The sequence below is a fragment of the Rhinoraja longicauda genome, chromosome 4 (assembly GCF_053455715.1).
Source record: "Rhinoraja longicauda isolate Sanriku21f chromosome 4, sRhiLon1.1, whole genome shotgun sequence".
Taxonomy (NCBI): domain Eukaryota; kingdom Metazoa; phylum Chordata; class Chondrichthyes; order Rajiformes; family Arhynchobatidae; genus Rhinoraja; species Rhinoraja longicauda.
Window position 1 is genome coordinate 57,895,952 of NC_135956.1, and position 18,610 is coordinate 57,914,561.

The 18,610-nt window shown below is 42.4% G+C and overlaps 1 protein-coding gene across 1 annotated transcript in view; it reads left to right on the top strand.

The window, feature by feature from the left end:
- The window catches only part of LOC144593165 (coiled-coil domain-containing protein 102A-like), a 349,183-nt gene that overhangs the window by 90,820 nt on the left and 239,753 nt on the right, over window positions 1-18,610 (top strand). The window contains exon 4 of the mRNA XM_078398649.1: window positions 4,107-4,223. Coding sequence (XP_078254775.1) covers window positions 4,107-4,223 — 117 coding nt within the window. The remainder of the gene's footprint in view (window positions 1-4,106; window positions 4,224-18,610) is intronic.

Consider the following 18,610-nt stretch of genomic DNA (forward strand, 5'->3'; position numbering starts at 1 on the left):
GTACTTGTGCAACTTAAAGGCATAGTTCTGCAGTGCACAGTAGTCTTAGCATCTGACTGGTTTATTTCTTTTTATGCCACAAGACTGTCTAAAGCCTTGGAATTAATGCTTGACTGAACAAGTCAATACCAATTATTTCTGCCTTCAGCAACTGCTATGTTTGCATTTTAACTCTAATTATATAATTCCATGAGGGCTCTTCTCAACTTAATAGTGCCTCACAAATTATTTTGGCACCGTTTACCATCTCTATTCCATGATTTATAGAAACATAGGAAAATAGGTGCAGGAATAGGCCATTCAGCCCTTCGAGCCAGCACCACCATTCTATATGATCGTGGCTGATCATCTAAAATCAGTACCCCATTCCTGCTTTTTCCCCATATCCCTTGATTCCTTTAGCCCTAAGAGCTAAACCTCTCTCTTCAAAACATCAAGTGAAACGTCTATGGCAGAGAATTCCACAGATTCACAACTCTCTGGGTGAAGAGGTTTTTCCTCATCTCAGTCTTAAATGGCCTACCCCATTCTTAAACTGTGACCCCTGGTTCTGGACTCCCCCAATATCAGGAACATTTTTCCTGCATCTAGCCTGCCTAATGGCATGTTGGTCTTCATAACGAGAGGATTTCTGTATAGGAGTAAAGAGGTTCTTCTGCAGTTGTATAGGGCCCTGGTGAGACCACATCTGGAGTATTGTGTACAGTTTTGGTCTCCTGATTTGAGGAAGGACATCCTTGTAATTGAAGAAGTGCAGCGTGGGTTCACGAGATTGATCCCTGGGATGGCGAGACTGTCATATGAGGAGAGATTGAAAAGACTAGGCTTGTATTCACTGGGGTTTAGAAGGATGAGAAGGGATCTTATAGAGACTTATAAAAGGACTGGACAAGCTAGATACAGGAAAAATGTTCCCAATGTTGAGGGAGTCCAGAACCAGGGGCCACAGTCTTAGAATAAAGGGGAGGCCATTTAAAACTGAGGTGAGAAGGAACTTTTTCACCCAGAGTTGTGAATTTGTGAATTCTCTGCCACAGAGGGCAGTGGAGGCCAAGTCACTGGAATAATTTAAGAGAGAGTTAGATAGAGTTCTGGGGGCTAGTGGAATCAGGGGACATGGGGAGAAGTTGGGCACAGGTTACTGATTGTGGACGATCAGCCATGATCACAATGAATGGCGGTGCTGGCTCGAAGGGCCAAATGGCCTCCTCCTGCACCTATTTTCTGTTTTTATGTCCAATCCTTTAAGAATTATAAATGTTTCTATATGATTCCCTCTCATCCTTCTGATTCCTTATGATTCATTTTCATCGACAGTTATCTATTTGGTTTCTCATGCATTTATTTACCCTTTCTGTCCACCATGCAAGCATAATTACATAATGCTTGCTGTAATTGAACAATATGTGCTTCTTTCTAAACATGTGATGTTATTTAACCTTCTTAATATATTGCTAAAGCCTCATGTGCATAGTTTTTCTATCTTTTATTCAATTTTAATTCTGTTTTGCGGCAGAAATTCATATTCCTGCAAATGGATGTGTGTTCTATTACCCTATTTCCTGATCGATACATTGCTATTTTCATTTATCTCAACTACTTTATTACGATGCAATTACAGGTAATCATCTTAAAACGAATCCCGAATTGCCTACAATATGCCCAATCTTTTTGAATAATGTGGGTAATTAGGGATTAATTTTAAATTGAAGATACAGTACAACCCAGGAAGTAACTTTCAGCAGAAGCTAAAATAGTACATAGATTGTGAGATTTCCAGGTATGTGCAATCGTGTACTCATTTCATATACACAGGATCATTTAGCGTCAATGATTTGCATGGAATTCCACACAGATCCTTTCTCTCTCTAATCATAATGATGGAAAATCAGCAGATCTCCAGTAACTGATGGAATCTGTGTGGGTCTGGGTTATGCTGCATGTCTGTAATTTTTCTAAGGGACTAGGTCTGTCATCCATTGATTTTGGTATGAAATTTGGAAAATCTTTTGGAAAATTCTGAATTGATCATTGTAATTCAATTATAATTGTAATATATTTATTGCAGTTTGTTTAAAAAAAAAAAATGTTTACTAAACATGTCAGCATGATGAATATTAATAACTCATTGGTTTCCCCAGTCACACAAGATTGATTTTCAAAATATATATGATAATTTGGAAATTATCTTTTCTTGCAGTGTTTGAGTATGAAATAGTATTTAACGAAGGTGTTTATTCACAAAATGCTGGAGTAACTCAGCAGGTCAGGCAGCATCTTAGGAGAGAAGGAATGGGTGACGTTTCAGGTCGAGACCCTTCTTCAAACTGATGTCAAAGGGGCGGGACAAAGGAAGGATATTGGTGGAGACAGGAAGATAGAGGGAGATCTGGGAAGGGGGAGGGGAAGAGAGGGATAGAGGAATTATCTAAAGTTGGAGAAGTCGATGTTCATACCACTGGGCTGCAAGTGCCCAGGCGAAATATGAAACCATGAGGCAGAAGATGGAGGCGCAGGCAAGTCCCAAGAAAGCAGATGTGGCTGTGGTAGCGAGTCTGGGTCAAAATGTGGTCGTAGAGTAGGAGGGCAGGAGAATTTTAAATATGCAGTATTTAAATAGTATTTAAAATATGCAGTAGATAAAAATTGTTTTATACTAGAATATTGCAGGTTAAATTGTTTTAGTTGTTTTCTCCTTTTACTATTTATTTAATTAAAATATTATTTTGTAGAATTTAATATTTAATGAAAACTATGATTTTAAGGTCAAGCAATGGTGGTGCCACTGTTGGTAGTACCAAATGGGAATCTGATATATGTAAATACATATACATATATAAAAAGTTAGGATAGCTTTTATAGTTGGATTAAGGCACATACAATTGTTAGCCCTCTAGTCTTTGTTATTTTTTGTTAAATTTGAATTACTCAACTTGTTGCCTTTTATCTTTCTCTCCCCAAGTGAAAACAGCCCCATATTTATTTACACAAAAGGACGCACAGTGCTGGAGTAACTCGGCAGGTTAGGCACCATCTCTGAAGAATAGTTCTCTCTGTTCATGCACCAATTATAAAAGTACCATTTAGCATATATTTCTTCAGTTTATCCCTCCAAAATATATCCATGCATTAAAAAGCAAAAAAAAACAACAAAACTACTGGTGCTGTAGTAAGTCTGAAATAAAAGCAGAAAATGCTGGAAATACTCAGTGGGCCTGGCAGTATGTGTAGGGAGTGAGAGTTACCCATTCAGGTAACAAAAAAATCAATCTTTCTTTCTCTCTTCAGAGATGATGCCTGAGCTGCTTATTTCACACATTCATGGTATTTTTTTCTATCCAATACCTGCCTGGATGGATAAAATGAAAGGCAGGTTGGCATGTCCTTGGTGACCGCCTTATTGTGTCATGTTTTGATTTATAATTGGTAATAAAGCAACAAATAGTTCTAAGGATAAGGGTTAAAAATCAAATTATAATTATATCCATTCAGATCCCTTTGTCTAAGCCATTCATGTAATCCATTGCCAGTCAAATCATGTCTGGAGGCATGATCTGTTTCTCTTATCGTCTGGAAGCTTTTGGCTGTGTCCGGTGAAATGTCTAAGGGGCTGAGGTTAATCCAAGAGTAGCCAACATCTGCAGCTGGCATAGGAAAGGAAAGTTGGGCATTTTATGTTCATCAAAACTGCAGATTGAATCTTGATGGTCCAAAGAGTGTTGTATGGATTAAACCACTACATCAGAGAACTTTCATGTCCAGTTCACCATCATTTCTAAGCTTGTGATTGTTTTAATGCTGAGATTAGGTTTTAATATACATAATCTGGTTACGTTAATGCACTTTACTAATTCAAAGTGAATTATGAAAAGATTCTAATGATGAACAATTTTAATAAGAACTAAGAAATCATACTTTGCAAAAATAAGTTGAATATTTTGCATAATTGTGTAGATAAAAAAATCAATGTGAATGCAGGAAGTAATCTGTGATTCCATTGGGGAATTGGATGATAAATGTTCAGAATGTTCTCCTACTGAATGTAATTAATTGAGGTAAACCTAGGTGACTGTATTAAAGAATATCTTCTTCATTCTGCTGCTCAGTTGACCCTCCTCCGCGATGCGCATCAGAATGAGCTTGGAAGAATCTCTGAAGATCTGGAAGATGAAGTTGGAGCAAGATCTAATATGGACAGGAAATTGGCTGATCTTCGTGCTGAGGTAGACTAAGACCTGCTTTATCCACTTGGTTTGATATTTAATGGAACTTAGTAATGGACCTAAATTTCTTATTTCAATAATATTTTGTCTGCATTCGTTGTTTATCTGCAAGACGTTATTTTCTATTGTTATGATTCTGAGTTAAAAAAATTGTATTCATAAATTCCTATGTCTAGTCTTATAATGGAAACTACTCATTTAAATCTTTTATGAAGATATAGATCTTTCCACCATTGGTGGGATTATAATGCCTCAATTCCGTGATCATAGATATTCAGTCTGTATTTTGAAGATGTTTGGTTTTACTAATCTGCTGTGTGCTGAGATTCAATTACCTCAACGAAGTAATCCCACTTTATTGGTCTTAACTCCTGGAAGCCAGATAACCAGCTATTATAGAAGCTGCCCACTTTTTATTTCCACTGAAAACAACTTAAATTAAGCAGGGGCGTATCTACGGAAAATAGCGCCTATGGCAAGCACTGAAATTGCGCCGCTGTCCAAACATCTGACACGGACCAGGTAGGGGCCGTCCTGTGTGTGTTTGGGGGTTTAGTTTAGAGATACAGCACGGAAACAGGCCCTTTCGGCCCACCGGGTCCACGCCGACCAGCAATCCCTGCACATTAACACTATCCTATACCCACTAGGGACAATTTTTACATTTACCAAGCCAATTAACCTACATACCTGTACGTTTTTGGAGTGTGGGAGGAAACCGAAGATCTCAGAGAAAACCCACGCAGGTAACGGGGAGAACGTACCAACTCCATGCAGACAGCGCCGCGTATTCGGGATCAAACCGGGTTTCCGGCGCTGCATTCGCTGTAAGGTAGCAACTCTACACTGCACCACCTACAGGTCCTACAGGTGCCACTGGTCCACCGCTGATTTCCTGGAAACCGGTGTCCGGCCCTCCCCCCCTCTTTAATCCGGACAGAGAGCGCACTTGAAATCTCCCCCTGGAAGTCCTCTTCCCACCCCCCCCCACCCCCCCCCAGAAAATGTTGTGCTGGGTGAGGCGGCCGATCTCAAGCTCATCGGGACTTCCGTGCCAATTGGCGGGTTGAATTTGCTCCAATTCGGCAAATGTCGTGCTGGGTGAGCCGGCAGATCTGTCTCCTTAGCCGACTTCCGAGGCCGGCTTTGCAGGCCAGTATCTCGGCCCCAGAATCCGACAAAACGGATAATTTGGCAAGGCTCTGGAACCAAGGGTGCCGGAAAATCGGTGGTGGTCCTGTATTCCAACAACAGCCTAAATCAGAAGTGATCTGCTGGCCTTTGAGAAGTCTATATGTGCATAACTGTGGAGTGGAACAAAATCTCCAGTTGTAAAGCACCATATAATATTTTACTATGACTTGCGTAAAGGGTTAATGGTATCGCAGATCAGTTGGACTAAAGCTCTCATTATCGGCAACACAGCGGTGGAGCTACTGCCTTACAATCCTGACTACCGGCGCTGTCCATACAGAGTTTGTACGTTCTCCCCGAAACCTGCATGGGTTTTCGCCGGGTGCTCCGGTTTCCTCCCACACTCCAAAAAAGTACAGGTTTGTAGGTTAATTGGCTCGGTATAAAATGTGAAATTGACCCTTGTGTCACTGGCGCCCCCCCCCTTCAAGTGGCGCCCAGGGCACGTGCTATACCTGCCATACCCTAGATACGCCACTGAAATCAAGCGACAGAAAGGTTGAGTTTGAGTGAGGAACTTTATGGATTTGTATGTTAGGTTGCAAATACATACAATTTGGAAGGTAAATGGAAGTCTAAACAAATGGTAATTGAAGAGCAAAACAAAATTAGATTACAGGTTCTTAAAACTGGGGAGATGTTTTGGAATCAATTTGGATTAAAATAAACGATGACAGGCCAAGAAAGTTTAATAAGAAATCAGGAAAAGCTCAGAGGTGCTTGGAGCAGTAACAGCTATTGGAATAATTATACTTATTGAAAGCCCATGTATTTTAAATGTACAACAAACTCTAACTTTCTTGAATGTTTTAAATCTAATTTGTTGATTTCCTAATGGCATTTGATTTTTTTAAAAAAGAATGCTTTCAGCAATTATTTTCGTCAATCAGGTGTTTCAGAAATGACAATTAAAAATACAAAAACAAGACCAAACACTTAAAAAATAATGTTAGTTAATTTTATGTGCTCTTTGCGCCAATTTATTTGTTTGTTGAATTCATTAACCTATCTTCAATTGGGTATTCACAGAAAGGAATCCAGAATGTATTAACAACAATTTATTTATTTAATTCCATTGGAGAAAAAAGACATTCAAACAGTAGGCTATTCTGAAACAAATTGAAAAAGCAAATAGAGCATTTATCCATGATTGGCATTTTTTTGAATTTCCCTTCAGACTTTCTTGATTGCTATAGACCTATAATAAACTTTCTGCAGAATTGCAATTGAACACTAAACAGCAAATCAGAATTAAAATCCATTTGGATTTGATATTAGTCAGCCTCATGAAAAGCCAAACCAGTTATGATGGTTATGGTACCAAATCATGATTGCTGTCTCATAAAAATGTTCCTTTGAAAATATGTCTTTCATACCAATGGCAGGCAAGCAACCATAGAGCAATTCAATAATTACTATCACTAATTTAGCTAACTTTCACCTATCTTTTCCAATCTAGAATTGGGAAAGCGCTCAACAATTTATCCAGCTCCTTTTTGAAGGTCTGTGCATAATTCATAATCATGTAAATATTAGCTTATCTCATGGTCATTAACTTTGTGGTTAAAAAGTAAGCTCTGACATTTAAATTTATATCATGAGCATGTTCAGGTACGAGGAATGGTGTAATATCATATAGTCCTCAACCCCAACGGTTTCACGGATATAAATATTTCACTTCTAACTTTACACTGAACTGTTTTAGTAGTTGTCTCCTTTTCATCTTTGTGTTGCCCTTTGTTTGTGAACTAGTTATTTACAGATCTTTCCTCTATTCTGTGACAGTTATTGGTAGTTTGGGCTTGTCTTCCCTGAAGGAAGCTGGTGACCTGAAAGAGGTATATAAAATTATGAGCCAAAGATAAGGAGATATAATCTTTTTCCCATGTAAGGGGTGTCAAAAACAAGAGGGAACAGTTTAAGGTGCGAGAGGAGGACTTGTAAAGTGGATTTGAGGTGTGTTTTTTTTTACCCATTATATCCCATTCATTAAGCTGAGAGGGCAAGATTTAACACAAACCTGGGGGACAACATTTTCACTCAGACGGTGTTGCGTATATGGAACGAGCTGCCAGAGGAGGTAGATGAGGCAGGTACTATATCTGGAATGTACTGCCAGAGTAGGTGATGGAGGCAGATACAATCATGCACGTAGATAAGTACTTGAATAGTCAAGGCATAGAATGATATGGACCCAATGTGGGCAAAAGGGATCAACAAAATAATCAGTATGGATGTGGTGGCCTAAAGAGCCTGCTTCCAAAATGTACGCCCGTATGAAACTTAATGATATACACACAACTGGAAACACCCTGGCCCAAAATGACCCATGCTGAAGAATAACTGCTGCCCTTTGTTATAATCTCTCAATATATCAAAATGTTGGGCACATAGCCGGGTGTGGCGGACGGGGAGTAGGCAGATTGGGGTTGACTTAAATTATAGTGAGCATGTGGATTCAGGAGTAGGTGAGGATTGTGTATGATGAAAGTGACAGAGTGGCAAACTGATGGTGACCCTTTGATTTTTGCATTGAAGCTCAAAAGCTTCAGGATTTGTGTAGGAACACCACCTGGGAGATGAGGGTTTGCAAACTCAATGAATCTTATTTGATGGTAGGAACAGTAATTGAATGTTGGTTCAACTCAATAGACAAAGATTTTCTAAGCATTTTGGAACTCGACAGTAAACCAACAGAAGAGAAGTGCAGCATAGGGTGAAAGCAAATCTTTCAATAAATATCGCAAGCTCAGCTGCTTTTATAAAATGGATCTCTTTCCAGTGCTTGTGTTGAGAGTTTATGTAAAACAGCTTTAGAGAAATGTTGATTGGAATTTAAATTCATTTTGAGAACTTTGCTATTTAGTTTCCAGTCTATGGGACTGCTATATTCATTGCACCTGTTATCTCTGTTTTGTCAGTTTTCCATCTTACTTTGAATTTAGCCACTGCTATGATTCATGGGGATTGAGAGTCAGGGGATAACAAATAGCAGCCAGAACTTGTAATTGAAACAGGCTGGACCTTATCTGCCTTCTGCCATGCTGGAGAGAGGATCACTGGGATTTGGCTAAGAAGAGGCCATGTGTGCCTTCACAACCCTGAATGACCAGTTTCTAAAGAGGTTCAAATTATTGGGCCACATCTTGGTGATGCTGGTTCAGCACCTGGAACCATCATTCACTGCCCTCTTCTGCCATGCTGGATGCAGACAACCATTACATCAATGATCTGATATGGAATTTGTTCTGGGAGGAAATTTTACAGGTATTTTCACATAATTATCCTGCTCTTATTTACACTATCTCCAGGCCAACCAATCGATTTTCAATAAGCATCACCACTTCACCTTGATTCATCACCATTTTACTCTTGCCTTCCACCCTATCACAGGTGCAACTTCTACAGATGCATCAACTTTTATTTTCTATTCCTGCCACCCCACCAGGCTGTGTATCTTAAATCTTGTTCCATCTGCAGCTTTTCCCGGTTCTGATGAAAGCTTATTAATCCAAAATGTTAATTTATTGGCTGTCACCACATTCACTTCAAGGTTTCAAGGTCAGTTTATTGTCATATGTACCAATATGTACAGTGAAATTTGAGTTACCGTACAGCCATACTAAGTGAAAAGTAACAAGACACACAACCAGATAAAAGTTAACATAAACATCCACCACAGTGGATTCCACATTCCTTACTGTGTTTGGAAGGCAATAAAGTTCAAACTTCTTCCTCTTCCTGACCTGCTGAATATTTTTCTGTTTTTAATGATAACATTTTTGGTTTTACATCACAGCATATTTTCTCTTTTTACGCATGAAAGTTAAAGTTTCAGCTGATTTAACCATCATTCATCCCATGAGGCATAACATGTTTTAAAAACCTGCGATTGGGGTAGGTTTTCAGTTTTCAATGTGATTTTTACTGAGAGCAAAACAACACATAAAGGAACAAACAGTACTGTACAGTTGCTAAAGGCCAACTTAAAAAAGAATATCAGAATAATTGCATTAAAATACCAGAAAGATGACTTTCTTTCTGCGCTTTAAAGTCTGCTCCAACTTTCAATAAACCTTGGAATTTTTTAGATGAATTGTATTGCAGGATTTTATTTGCTAAAATAAAGAAACTCGCAAATGTTTCAGCATAGTTTTAAAACAACTTAATTAAAAACAGATTCCTTCCAGAGGTTAACTTTTAAGTAAAAATGCTTGCTTTCTTAAGAGTATTTCATTTTCATCTGTATGAATAAAATGTATCAGGTTACCATGCGCAAATATATCAAGGAATATTTCTTAATGCATCAGAGAAAAAAGGCCTATCTTATTCCATTCATTGATTGGTGCTTTATTCCTCCTTGCTACATGTTAGCTCAGACAGTTTCAGTGGTCAGGTGAGATTATTGGAAAAGGCGTTAGTGAGACTGTTGCAATGTGCTTGCGTGATGTGACTTCATTAGTTGAAAAGTGGGCAATGGGCATACATTGTGATATGTAGAAGTTAGCAGCAAAGGGGTGTTAAGTAAAGGAACATGCAGTGGAACACATAAATTGTATTTCTGTGTCTTGCAGGATGGTGATTGTTATTAGATGGGTGGATGGGGATTCATTTTATTAAGACAGTCTGCATTGAGGAAAATAGAGGTGAAGAGGCCTTGAGTACATAAGACATTAAACTGCACAGATTCCATGTGTCAGGGATCAACTCTCAACAATGACTGTCCTCTTGCTCCTGCTCAATGTGGGCAAAGCGTATCTCTCTCTCCATATTATCCATTAGTACCTAGAATAGTGCCTGAAAATTGGAGAGGGGAAGGTGGGAATGTGTGTGGGGGTATTGTTTTATTCGTTTTCTAATGATCTCCCATCTATGAAATTATTTCCATCAATATTTGCAGACACAAAACACCTTCAGATCTCAGACTTTCACTGGCTACTTTTAGTTTAGTTTAGAGATACAGCGTAGAGTCCGCGCCAAACAGCGATCCTCACACATTAACACTATCCTACATACACTAGGGACAATTTTACATACACCAAGCCAATTAGTCCACATACCCGTACATCTTTGGAGTGTGGGAGGAAACCGATGATCTTGGAGAGAACCCACGCAGGTCACGGAGAGAATGTACAAACTCCGTACAGAAAGCACCCATAGCCAGGATCAAACCTGGGTCTCCGGGGCTGTCAGGCAGCAACACTACCGCTGCGTCACCGTGCCATAGTATCAGAAGCATACATCAGCTCTAAGGCCAACAATAGAGTGATTAACAGAGGTGTTTGTTACAATCATGGGAATGAGATATGATCTGAATTTCAGATGTTACCACCACTGGCGCAAACATGCCAAGTTTTTTGGTATTATTGTATTTCTTTTTATTTGGTTTGGTGCGACTGAATTAATCACAATGTCACATCATAAATAGTATCTTGTTTTTCTCAAGGTGTGCTGCTTTGTAAATATTCTTTGTGATTTTTAGATGAACATCAATGAAGATCAATAGTGACATGTACTTTAAATGTCATCTATCTCCTTGTGGCAACTAAATTTCACATGTCCTGTAGGTTATGCAAATTACTCTTTGCTTAAAGAAAAACATAATTCAAAGAATGAAGAAGTGTATTTGCTGTGGTTGCATAATCAAACTTTCTCAGATTATATTTCTGTAGTTCATTTTTATTTTTAAAATGAACTATTTAAAACAGACTGCATGTACGTAAGGAATTAGTTCATTCTACTGTGGAATTAGTGGGAACTACACTCCATATGTGAATCATAGGTGATATATTACTCAGATTTTCTGCTCGATTTCATTATTCCCTTGACATTTTGTTTAGTGCCATCTGAACTCAGCAATTACTGAAGTATTTTAGTACCAACAGGATGCTGAATTTCACAGGAACTTTACTCTCTCATTTATAACAACTCATCTTTCATGTTCACCTAAATACATCCATTAACTTGTTTGTGTGAAAAAGAAATCTAGGTAGTTAATTATAACAGTAACATGCTGAGCAGAGATCATGAAAAAAGTTAAGTGTAAGAATGGTGGAATGATGTTGAGATAGTCAATAATGTATCCACAAATAATTATTTTATTCTTCCAAACTTGTGAAATTGCTATTTAAAATGCATGTATTGTTGAAAAAATAAGTATTTTGAACTTAAAACATTTGCCTCAACGTGCAGTTAGTAGGGAAGAAATAACATATGCATACATTAAACCTACAGCTGGCCACAATTCCCATGGGATTTGGAGTAGCAAATTCCAATTACTATGAATATTTTTTGATTTAACACCCTTTTCCTGGGATAGACACAAAATGCTGGAGTAACTTAGTAGGTCAGGCAGTAACTCAACGTTTTGGGTGGGGACCCTTCTTCAGACTGATTGTAGTAGAGAGGGTGGGGGAAATAACTGGAAGTGAAGAATAAAACAGGATAAATCGGGACCGGCAACAGATACCTCAGACAAGGAAGTAACCTGATGAGATGACTGTTGGCTAGGGTTGTTGTGAGTGCAAGCGGCATACATTGTTGTGAACTATGGAATGTTAATCGACTTTTAGTGGAGGAAATGGGAGAAGGAGGGGAAAGAGTGGTGGGAGGGAGGCGTTTGTAAGAGTTACCTAAAATTGGAGAATTCAAAGTTCATACCGTTGGGATGTAAGCTACCCAAGGAAAATATAAAGTGCTGTTCCTCCAATTTGCATGTGACAATGGAGGAATCCTAGGACAGAAAGGTCAGTATGGGAAGGGGAGTTAAAGTGGTTAGCAAGTGAGAGATCCAGTAGGCCTTTGCGGACCGACCGCAAGGGAACGGATATGTGGTATATATGCTTGCCATTATTATAGTGGGAGATGCTAGAGAGGCCAGGGCATGAGCAATTGTAGAAAGTCGGGGTGGATAGGATAAAGATGGAGATGTTGAGGTTGAAGAAAATGGGATAAGAGAGGTTAAGCTGGGAGAGGAAGTGGAAGGGGCTTGGATGAGTGGCAGGGACTAGGATGGAACTGGATAGGATGATGAGGAGGTGGGACTGGAGAAGGCAGCTACCAGGGCAGGAGAAATGAGGGTTGGATTGGGTGAATGGTTGGGTGGTTAGGTTGGGTGGTTAGGATGGGTTGGGTGGTTAGGATGGGTTGGGTGGTTAGGTTGAGAAAGATGGGTCCAGACAGGACAAGGTATGACAGACAGACTGGATAGGGTACGGATGGAAATAACAGATGGAAGGTGAATGCTCTCCAATTACTTGACTGGAGCTAAGGCATGGTTCATCCTACACTTCCCAGGAGAAAGCAGCGCTTGATTTATCTCATCTTCCACCCTGAGCACTCAGTCGTACTCTGACTGCAGTGTGTGCCACCCACAAAATGCAATCCATTCCTCACGAGACTGTTTTAGCAATGCATTAGGAATGTTGTAAATGTAACCATCTTTAAGAAAGATGACGAGTCTGACTCTGGTCATCCTCAAATGCCTTCTGATAGTGACCGAAGAGCAGATCCTAGAATCACAGTGTGGATTCATCCATCTAGAGACTGAATAGATTGGAGCAACATTTGCCCGTTATCCCTATTCATTGCTCCTGCCAGTCAGCTATTCTCTAAACTGGCTAATAATTTGCTATAATTCCATCTACTGCTACTTTATCTATTATCCTCCTATGAGGAACTTCAGTGAGTGCCCTTTGGAAATTCATAAAAAATAACTCCTGTGGTCATCTCCCTGTTGACCATTCAAAAATTTCAACCAGGTCCAATCAGCTTCATGCTACCTTTCTGATTGACTAAAAATTTTCACAGTGTTTGTTCATTATCATATAGTCTTTGAAAAAATAACTAAAACAGATATTGGTATTGAAACAGCTTTTGGAATAATAGAAAATGGATCAGATTTCTAGTAATTATTGCTGAGATAATATGCTGCTGAACCAGAATTCGATAAGTACTAAGAATTTAAGGAGTGACAAATGCCAAATGAGTTGCAATGCCAAATAGTCCTTCACGTCCAGGGTTTAAGAAAATGCTTGTACTGGGGCAGAACAGTTGATGAAATTTCTGCTTGGGCAAATATCCTTCACCTCAGCAGTATGTGAAAAATTACCAGTTTTCAGCGTGACTGATAGAAAACACAGCTGGTGTAATTACTCTCCATTATAGTTTAGCTCTCTGGGTAAACAGGTTTGCTGAAGTAAAAGCCAGGTATTGGATAATCCTTCAAATTTGAAATTTTACTTGAAGAAACTTAAAAGATTACTGGTATGTCCAGCATTTTCCATTTTTTATTGTAAAAAGATTCTCTATTTCATTTACACTTTTACAGGGAAAGAAATCGCTAAAAAAATATTTTTAACTGTGTGTCCTGACTTAGGTTCATTTCGGCGGAGAGAATCAAACCCCGTTGATGCTGCAAAATGTTCCCCATTCCATCCACACAGAATGGAACTTCCACGCACAAGTCCAATCGACAACCACTTTCAGCCGTGGGCTTCATTTCCGGTGAGGCTGCTTCAGCAGCCTGGCTGGCATATTGTCATACCTGTCTGTCATACCTTGCCATACCTGCCTGGCTGGCAGTGGATTCCATGTCCTGGCAGGGTGCTTTTTCTATCAGTCGGGTATCGGCGGGGCAGCCCGCGGCATTTTCTGTGTCGTTTGAGGGTTTCACTGGAAGGCTGGTTTCGAGTGACGGGAGTAGAGGTAAGTGGTGCTACTACCACCAACGCTGGGGTCCTGCAGCCCACCAAAGCCGCCCTCCTTACTCGTATCTGGGAAACGCTACGGCCGGCCTGAAGAATTGCCTCTATGCCTAGGACCGTAAATCAGCACGGTGGTTTCTGGTTGACACGGTGCTGAGGTCAGCGTTTTGCCCCCAGTGGGAGTCGACACCCGATCCGGTAAGTGGGGGCCCGCTCTTACTGCAGTTAACGGGAGCACCATCCGTTCGTACGGTTTTCACATGGTCCCGCTTATTATCAGATCCTGCCATTTTACATGGACTTTCACTGTGGCCGACGTGTCCCAGCAGTTGCTGGGCGCCGATTTTTTAAGGGCACAATCCCTGTTGGTTGATGTACGGGGGCAACGTCTCGTGCATTCTGGCACTTTTGAGGCGATTTCTCTTCGCCCCGCACCAGTTCCTCTGCCCTGCCTCGACCCGGGTTCTGCTGTTGACAATATATACATCCAGATATTGGCGGAGTTTCCTGCCATTCTGACCCCTCTGTTACAGTCGGATGTTTCCAAACATGGGGTTTTGCATCATATTATGACCACCGGACCGCCACTTCACGCTCGTGCACGCCGGTTGCCTCCTGACAAGCTTCTCATTGCCAAGGCTGAGTTCCGCCAGATGGAAGAGATGGGGATTGTGCGTCGTTCAAATAGCCCATGAGCCTCTCCACTGCACATGGTTCCTAAAGCAAATGAGGGCTGGAGGCCTTGTGGGGATTATTGCCGTTTAAATGATGTCACGGTGGCTGATCGATATCCTGTTCTAAATACCCAGGACTTCACGGCCCATTTGAATGGGCCAAATTGTTTTCGAAGATCGACCTGGTGAGCGCCTATCATCAAATTCCAGTTCATCCGGTTGACGTTCCCAAAACTGCTATCATTACCCCTTTTGGGCTTTTTGAGTTAATTCATATGCCTTTCGGTCTCAAGAACGCCGCGCAGGCTTTCCAACGCCTCATAGACATGGTGGGTCGTTATTGCGACTTTTTGTTTATTTATGTAGACGATATCCTCGTGGCCAGTTGCTCTCGTCAGGAGCACTGTGCTCACCTCCCTGTGCTCTGTCAGCTTCTCAGTGAATATAGACTGGCCGTCAACCTCACAAAGTGTCAGTTTGGTCTGAGTTCCATCACGTTTCTGGGGCATCATGTTACACCGCAGGGAGTGGTGCCGCTCCCGAGTAAGGTTGAGGCCATTCAGCAATTTCCTCGACCATCCACGGTGTGTGGGCTGCAGCAGTTTGTCGGGATGGTCAATTTTTACCATCGTTTCGTGCCCGCGGCTGCTCGGATTATGCGGCCATTGTTTAAGTTCCTGTCCAGCAAGCGGCGTGATCTGGCATGGGATGAGGAGGCCACGGCTGCGTTTGAGGGCACGAAGGAGACGCTGGCAACGGCGACGACGTTGATCCATCCGCGAGCTGATGCTTCAATTGCCCTGAGGGTTGACGTTTCTGACTACTGTTGGGGGCATACTCGAGCAACTGATTGACGGACGCTGACAGCCTCTCGCCTTTTTCAGTCAGCACCTGAGCCCGGCTGAGCGGAAGTACAGTGCGTTTGATCGGGAGCTCCTTGCACTTTACCTGGCTGTTCGCTGTTTCCGCTATTTTCTTGAGGCCGGGGACTTCACCGCTTTCACGGTTCACAGGCCTCTTACTTTCGCTTTCGCAAAGATCTCGGATCCATGGTCAGCACGGCAGCGGCGCCATTTGGCTTACGTTTCGGAATACACGACATGCGTCCGGCACATTGTTGTGGATGCGTTGTCCCGCATCGACATCCCTGCCGTCCATGAGGTGGCTCCAGGTATTGATTATACAGCCCTGGCGGCTGCGCAGTGTGACGATGATGAGGTGCTCGCCTACCGCACCGCTATTTCTGGTTTGGTGTTGGAGGATGTGCGGTTTGGTCCTGCTGGTGTCACGGTCCTCTGTGATGTGTCAAAAGCCATCCTTCCTGCAGCTTGGCGACGCCGCGTATCCGATCTCATTCATGGTTTGGCTCATCCATCCATCCGTGTGATGATTGCGTTGGTGGCGGCCAAGTTTATGTGGCATGGTCTGCGTAAGCAGGTCGGTCAGTGGGCCAGAACGTGTATCTCCTGTCAGAAGTCTAAGATCCAGCGTCATGTCAGGACGCTCGTGCAGGGTTTTGCTGTGTCCCAGCGGCGTTTTGACCATATCCATGTTAATATTGTGGGTCCATTGCCCCCGTCTAGAGGGGTTACTCATCTGTTTACTATCGTTGATCGCTTCTCTCGATGGCCGGAGGTTGTTCCAATTACTGATACCTCTGCTGCTACGTGCGCTCGTGCCCTCGCCACGCATTGGATCGCTCGTTTTGGTGTGCCAGTGGACATCTCGTCTGACAGGGGTGCACAGTTCACCTGAGTTGTGGTCTGCCATGGCCCGGCTGTTGGGGACTCAGTTGCATCACACCACGGCCTACCATCCGCAATGCAACGGGTTGGTTGAGCGTTTCCGCCGCCGTCTCAAGGATGCTTTGAAAGCACGGCTCACAGGTCCGGATTGGGTCGATGAGTTTCCGTGGGTGTTGTTGGGAATTCACACTGCCCCAAAGGAGGATCTGGCTACGTCCTCTGCTGAATTAGTGCACGGGACTCCGCTCATGGTTCCTGGTGATTTCATTCCGGCTGTGCGGGAGCAGCAGGAGTCGCCCTCCTCTCTGCTGTTTCGTCTTCGGGAGCAGGTGGGCACGTTTCCTCCTGTTCCAACATCCCGGCACGGGGTTGCTTTGTCCTATGTTCCATCTGCCCTCAAGGACTGCCCATGTGTTTCTGCATCGGGATGCTCATCGTACGCCATTGCAACGCATGTATGAGGGTCCATTCCAGGTGTTGCAGCATGGCATTTCGAATTTTGTGTTGGATGTGGGTGGAAAGCCTGAGACTGTATCGGTGGCGCGTCTTAAGCCGGCTCATGTGGACATTGACCAGCCAGTGCAGGTGGCTCAGCCTCGCCATCAGGGGCGTCCGCCATCTCAGCCCCTGTCGCTCGTGCCTGCGGGTGTCCGAATGTGAATCCTGTGGTTATGAGATCAGGCCGTTGCATTCGTCCGCCTGCTCGTTTTTGTTCCTCCTGTTCTGGGGGGGGGGGGGTTCCTGTGGCCCCATCTGGTGGTCGGGCCACTGGTTAATCGAACCCTCGTTCATTATGTGGTAAGAGGCACTGGGGGCGGCAGGGAGGAGTTCGAGGGAGTGCCCGGCTGCAGCGACACACAGTTACTCTGGGCTCAGCCACACTGCTATTGGTTTGGATTCCTTTTTGTTTAATAAAGCTTTTTCTTGAGTTCACAACATGTGACATGCTTTAACGCGCTTTAGTATTGTACTATTGTTGATATCTTGATTTCTGCCTGTGGTCCCCAGCATGATAGATGCCAGTCTTCAGCCATTTTAATTCACTCCATATGATATCAAGAACTGGCTTAAGGCCTGGGATAGTGCAAAGCCTATCAACCCTGACAACATTTTGGCAATAGCACTGAAGATTTGTGCTCCAGTATGTGTCATATCCTTGGCCAGGCTCTGGTGCGCTAGTCGTCAATACTATTGCTGGAAGTGATGGAAGGGAATAATTGACAGTGCTATCAAGTTGCTTAGCAACTATCCGCTCACAAAATGCTCAGTTTAAGTTCTGTCCAATTCACTCAGTTCCTGACCTCATTACACCCTTAGTACAAACATGGACAACAGAGCTGAACTCCATAGGTAAAGTGAGAGTACCTACCCTTGACATTAATGCATCATTTGATTGTGTAAGGCATCAAGGAACCATGGCTAAACTGGAGTCAATGGGAATCAGGGGAAAATCCTTCCATAGTTGGAATCATACCTAACACACAGGAAGATGGTGGTGGTGTTGAAGGTGTGTCCTCTCAATTGCAGGACATCAATGCAGGAATTCCTCAGAGTATTGTCCCAGCCTAATCATCTTCAGCTGCTTCTTCATTGTATGTAGGGATGCTTGCACAATGTTTAGCTCCATTGGTGGACATTCAGATAATGAAGCAGTCCACATCCAAATGCAGCAAGACCTGGACTAATAGATGTGTGGGAAAGAACTGCAGATGCTGGTCTAAATCGAAGGTAGACACAAAATGCTGGAGTAACTCAGCGGGACAGGCAGTATCTCTGGAGAGAAGGAATGGGTGACGTTTGTGGAGACCCTTCAGATAGATGGGCTAATAGGTGGCAGGTAATATTTGCACCACACAAGTGCCAGGCAATGACATAATATTCAAGAAGAGAAAATCCAGCTATCACACCCGGACATTCATTGGCATTACATCACTGAATCCTGGAGGTTGCCATTCAGCAGAAACTGAGCTTGAGTAGTCATGAACATAATATGGCTGCAAGAGCAGGAAAATGGTTAGGAATCCTGCAGTGAATAACCCATCTCCTAACTCTTCAAAGCCTGTATACTA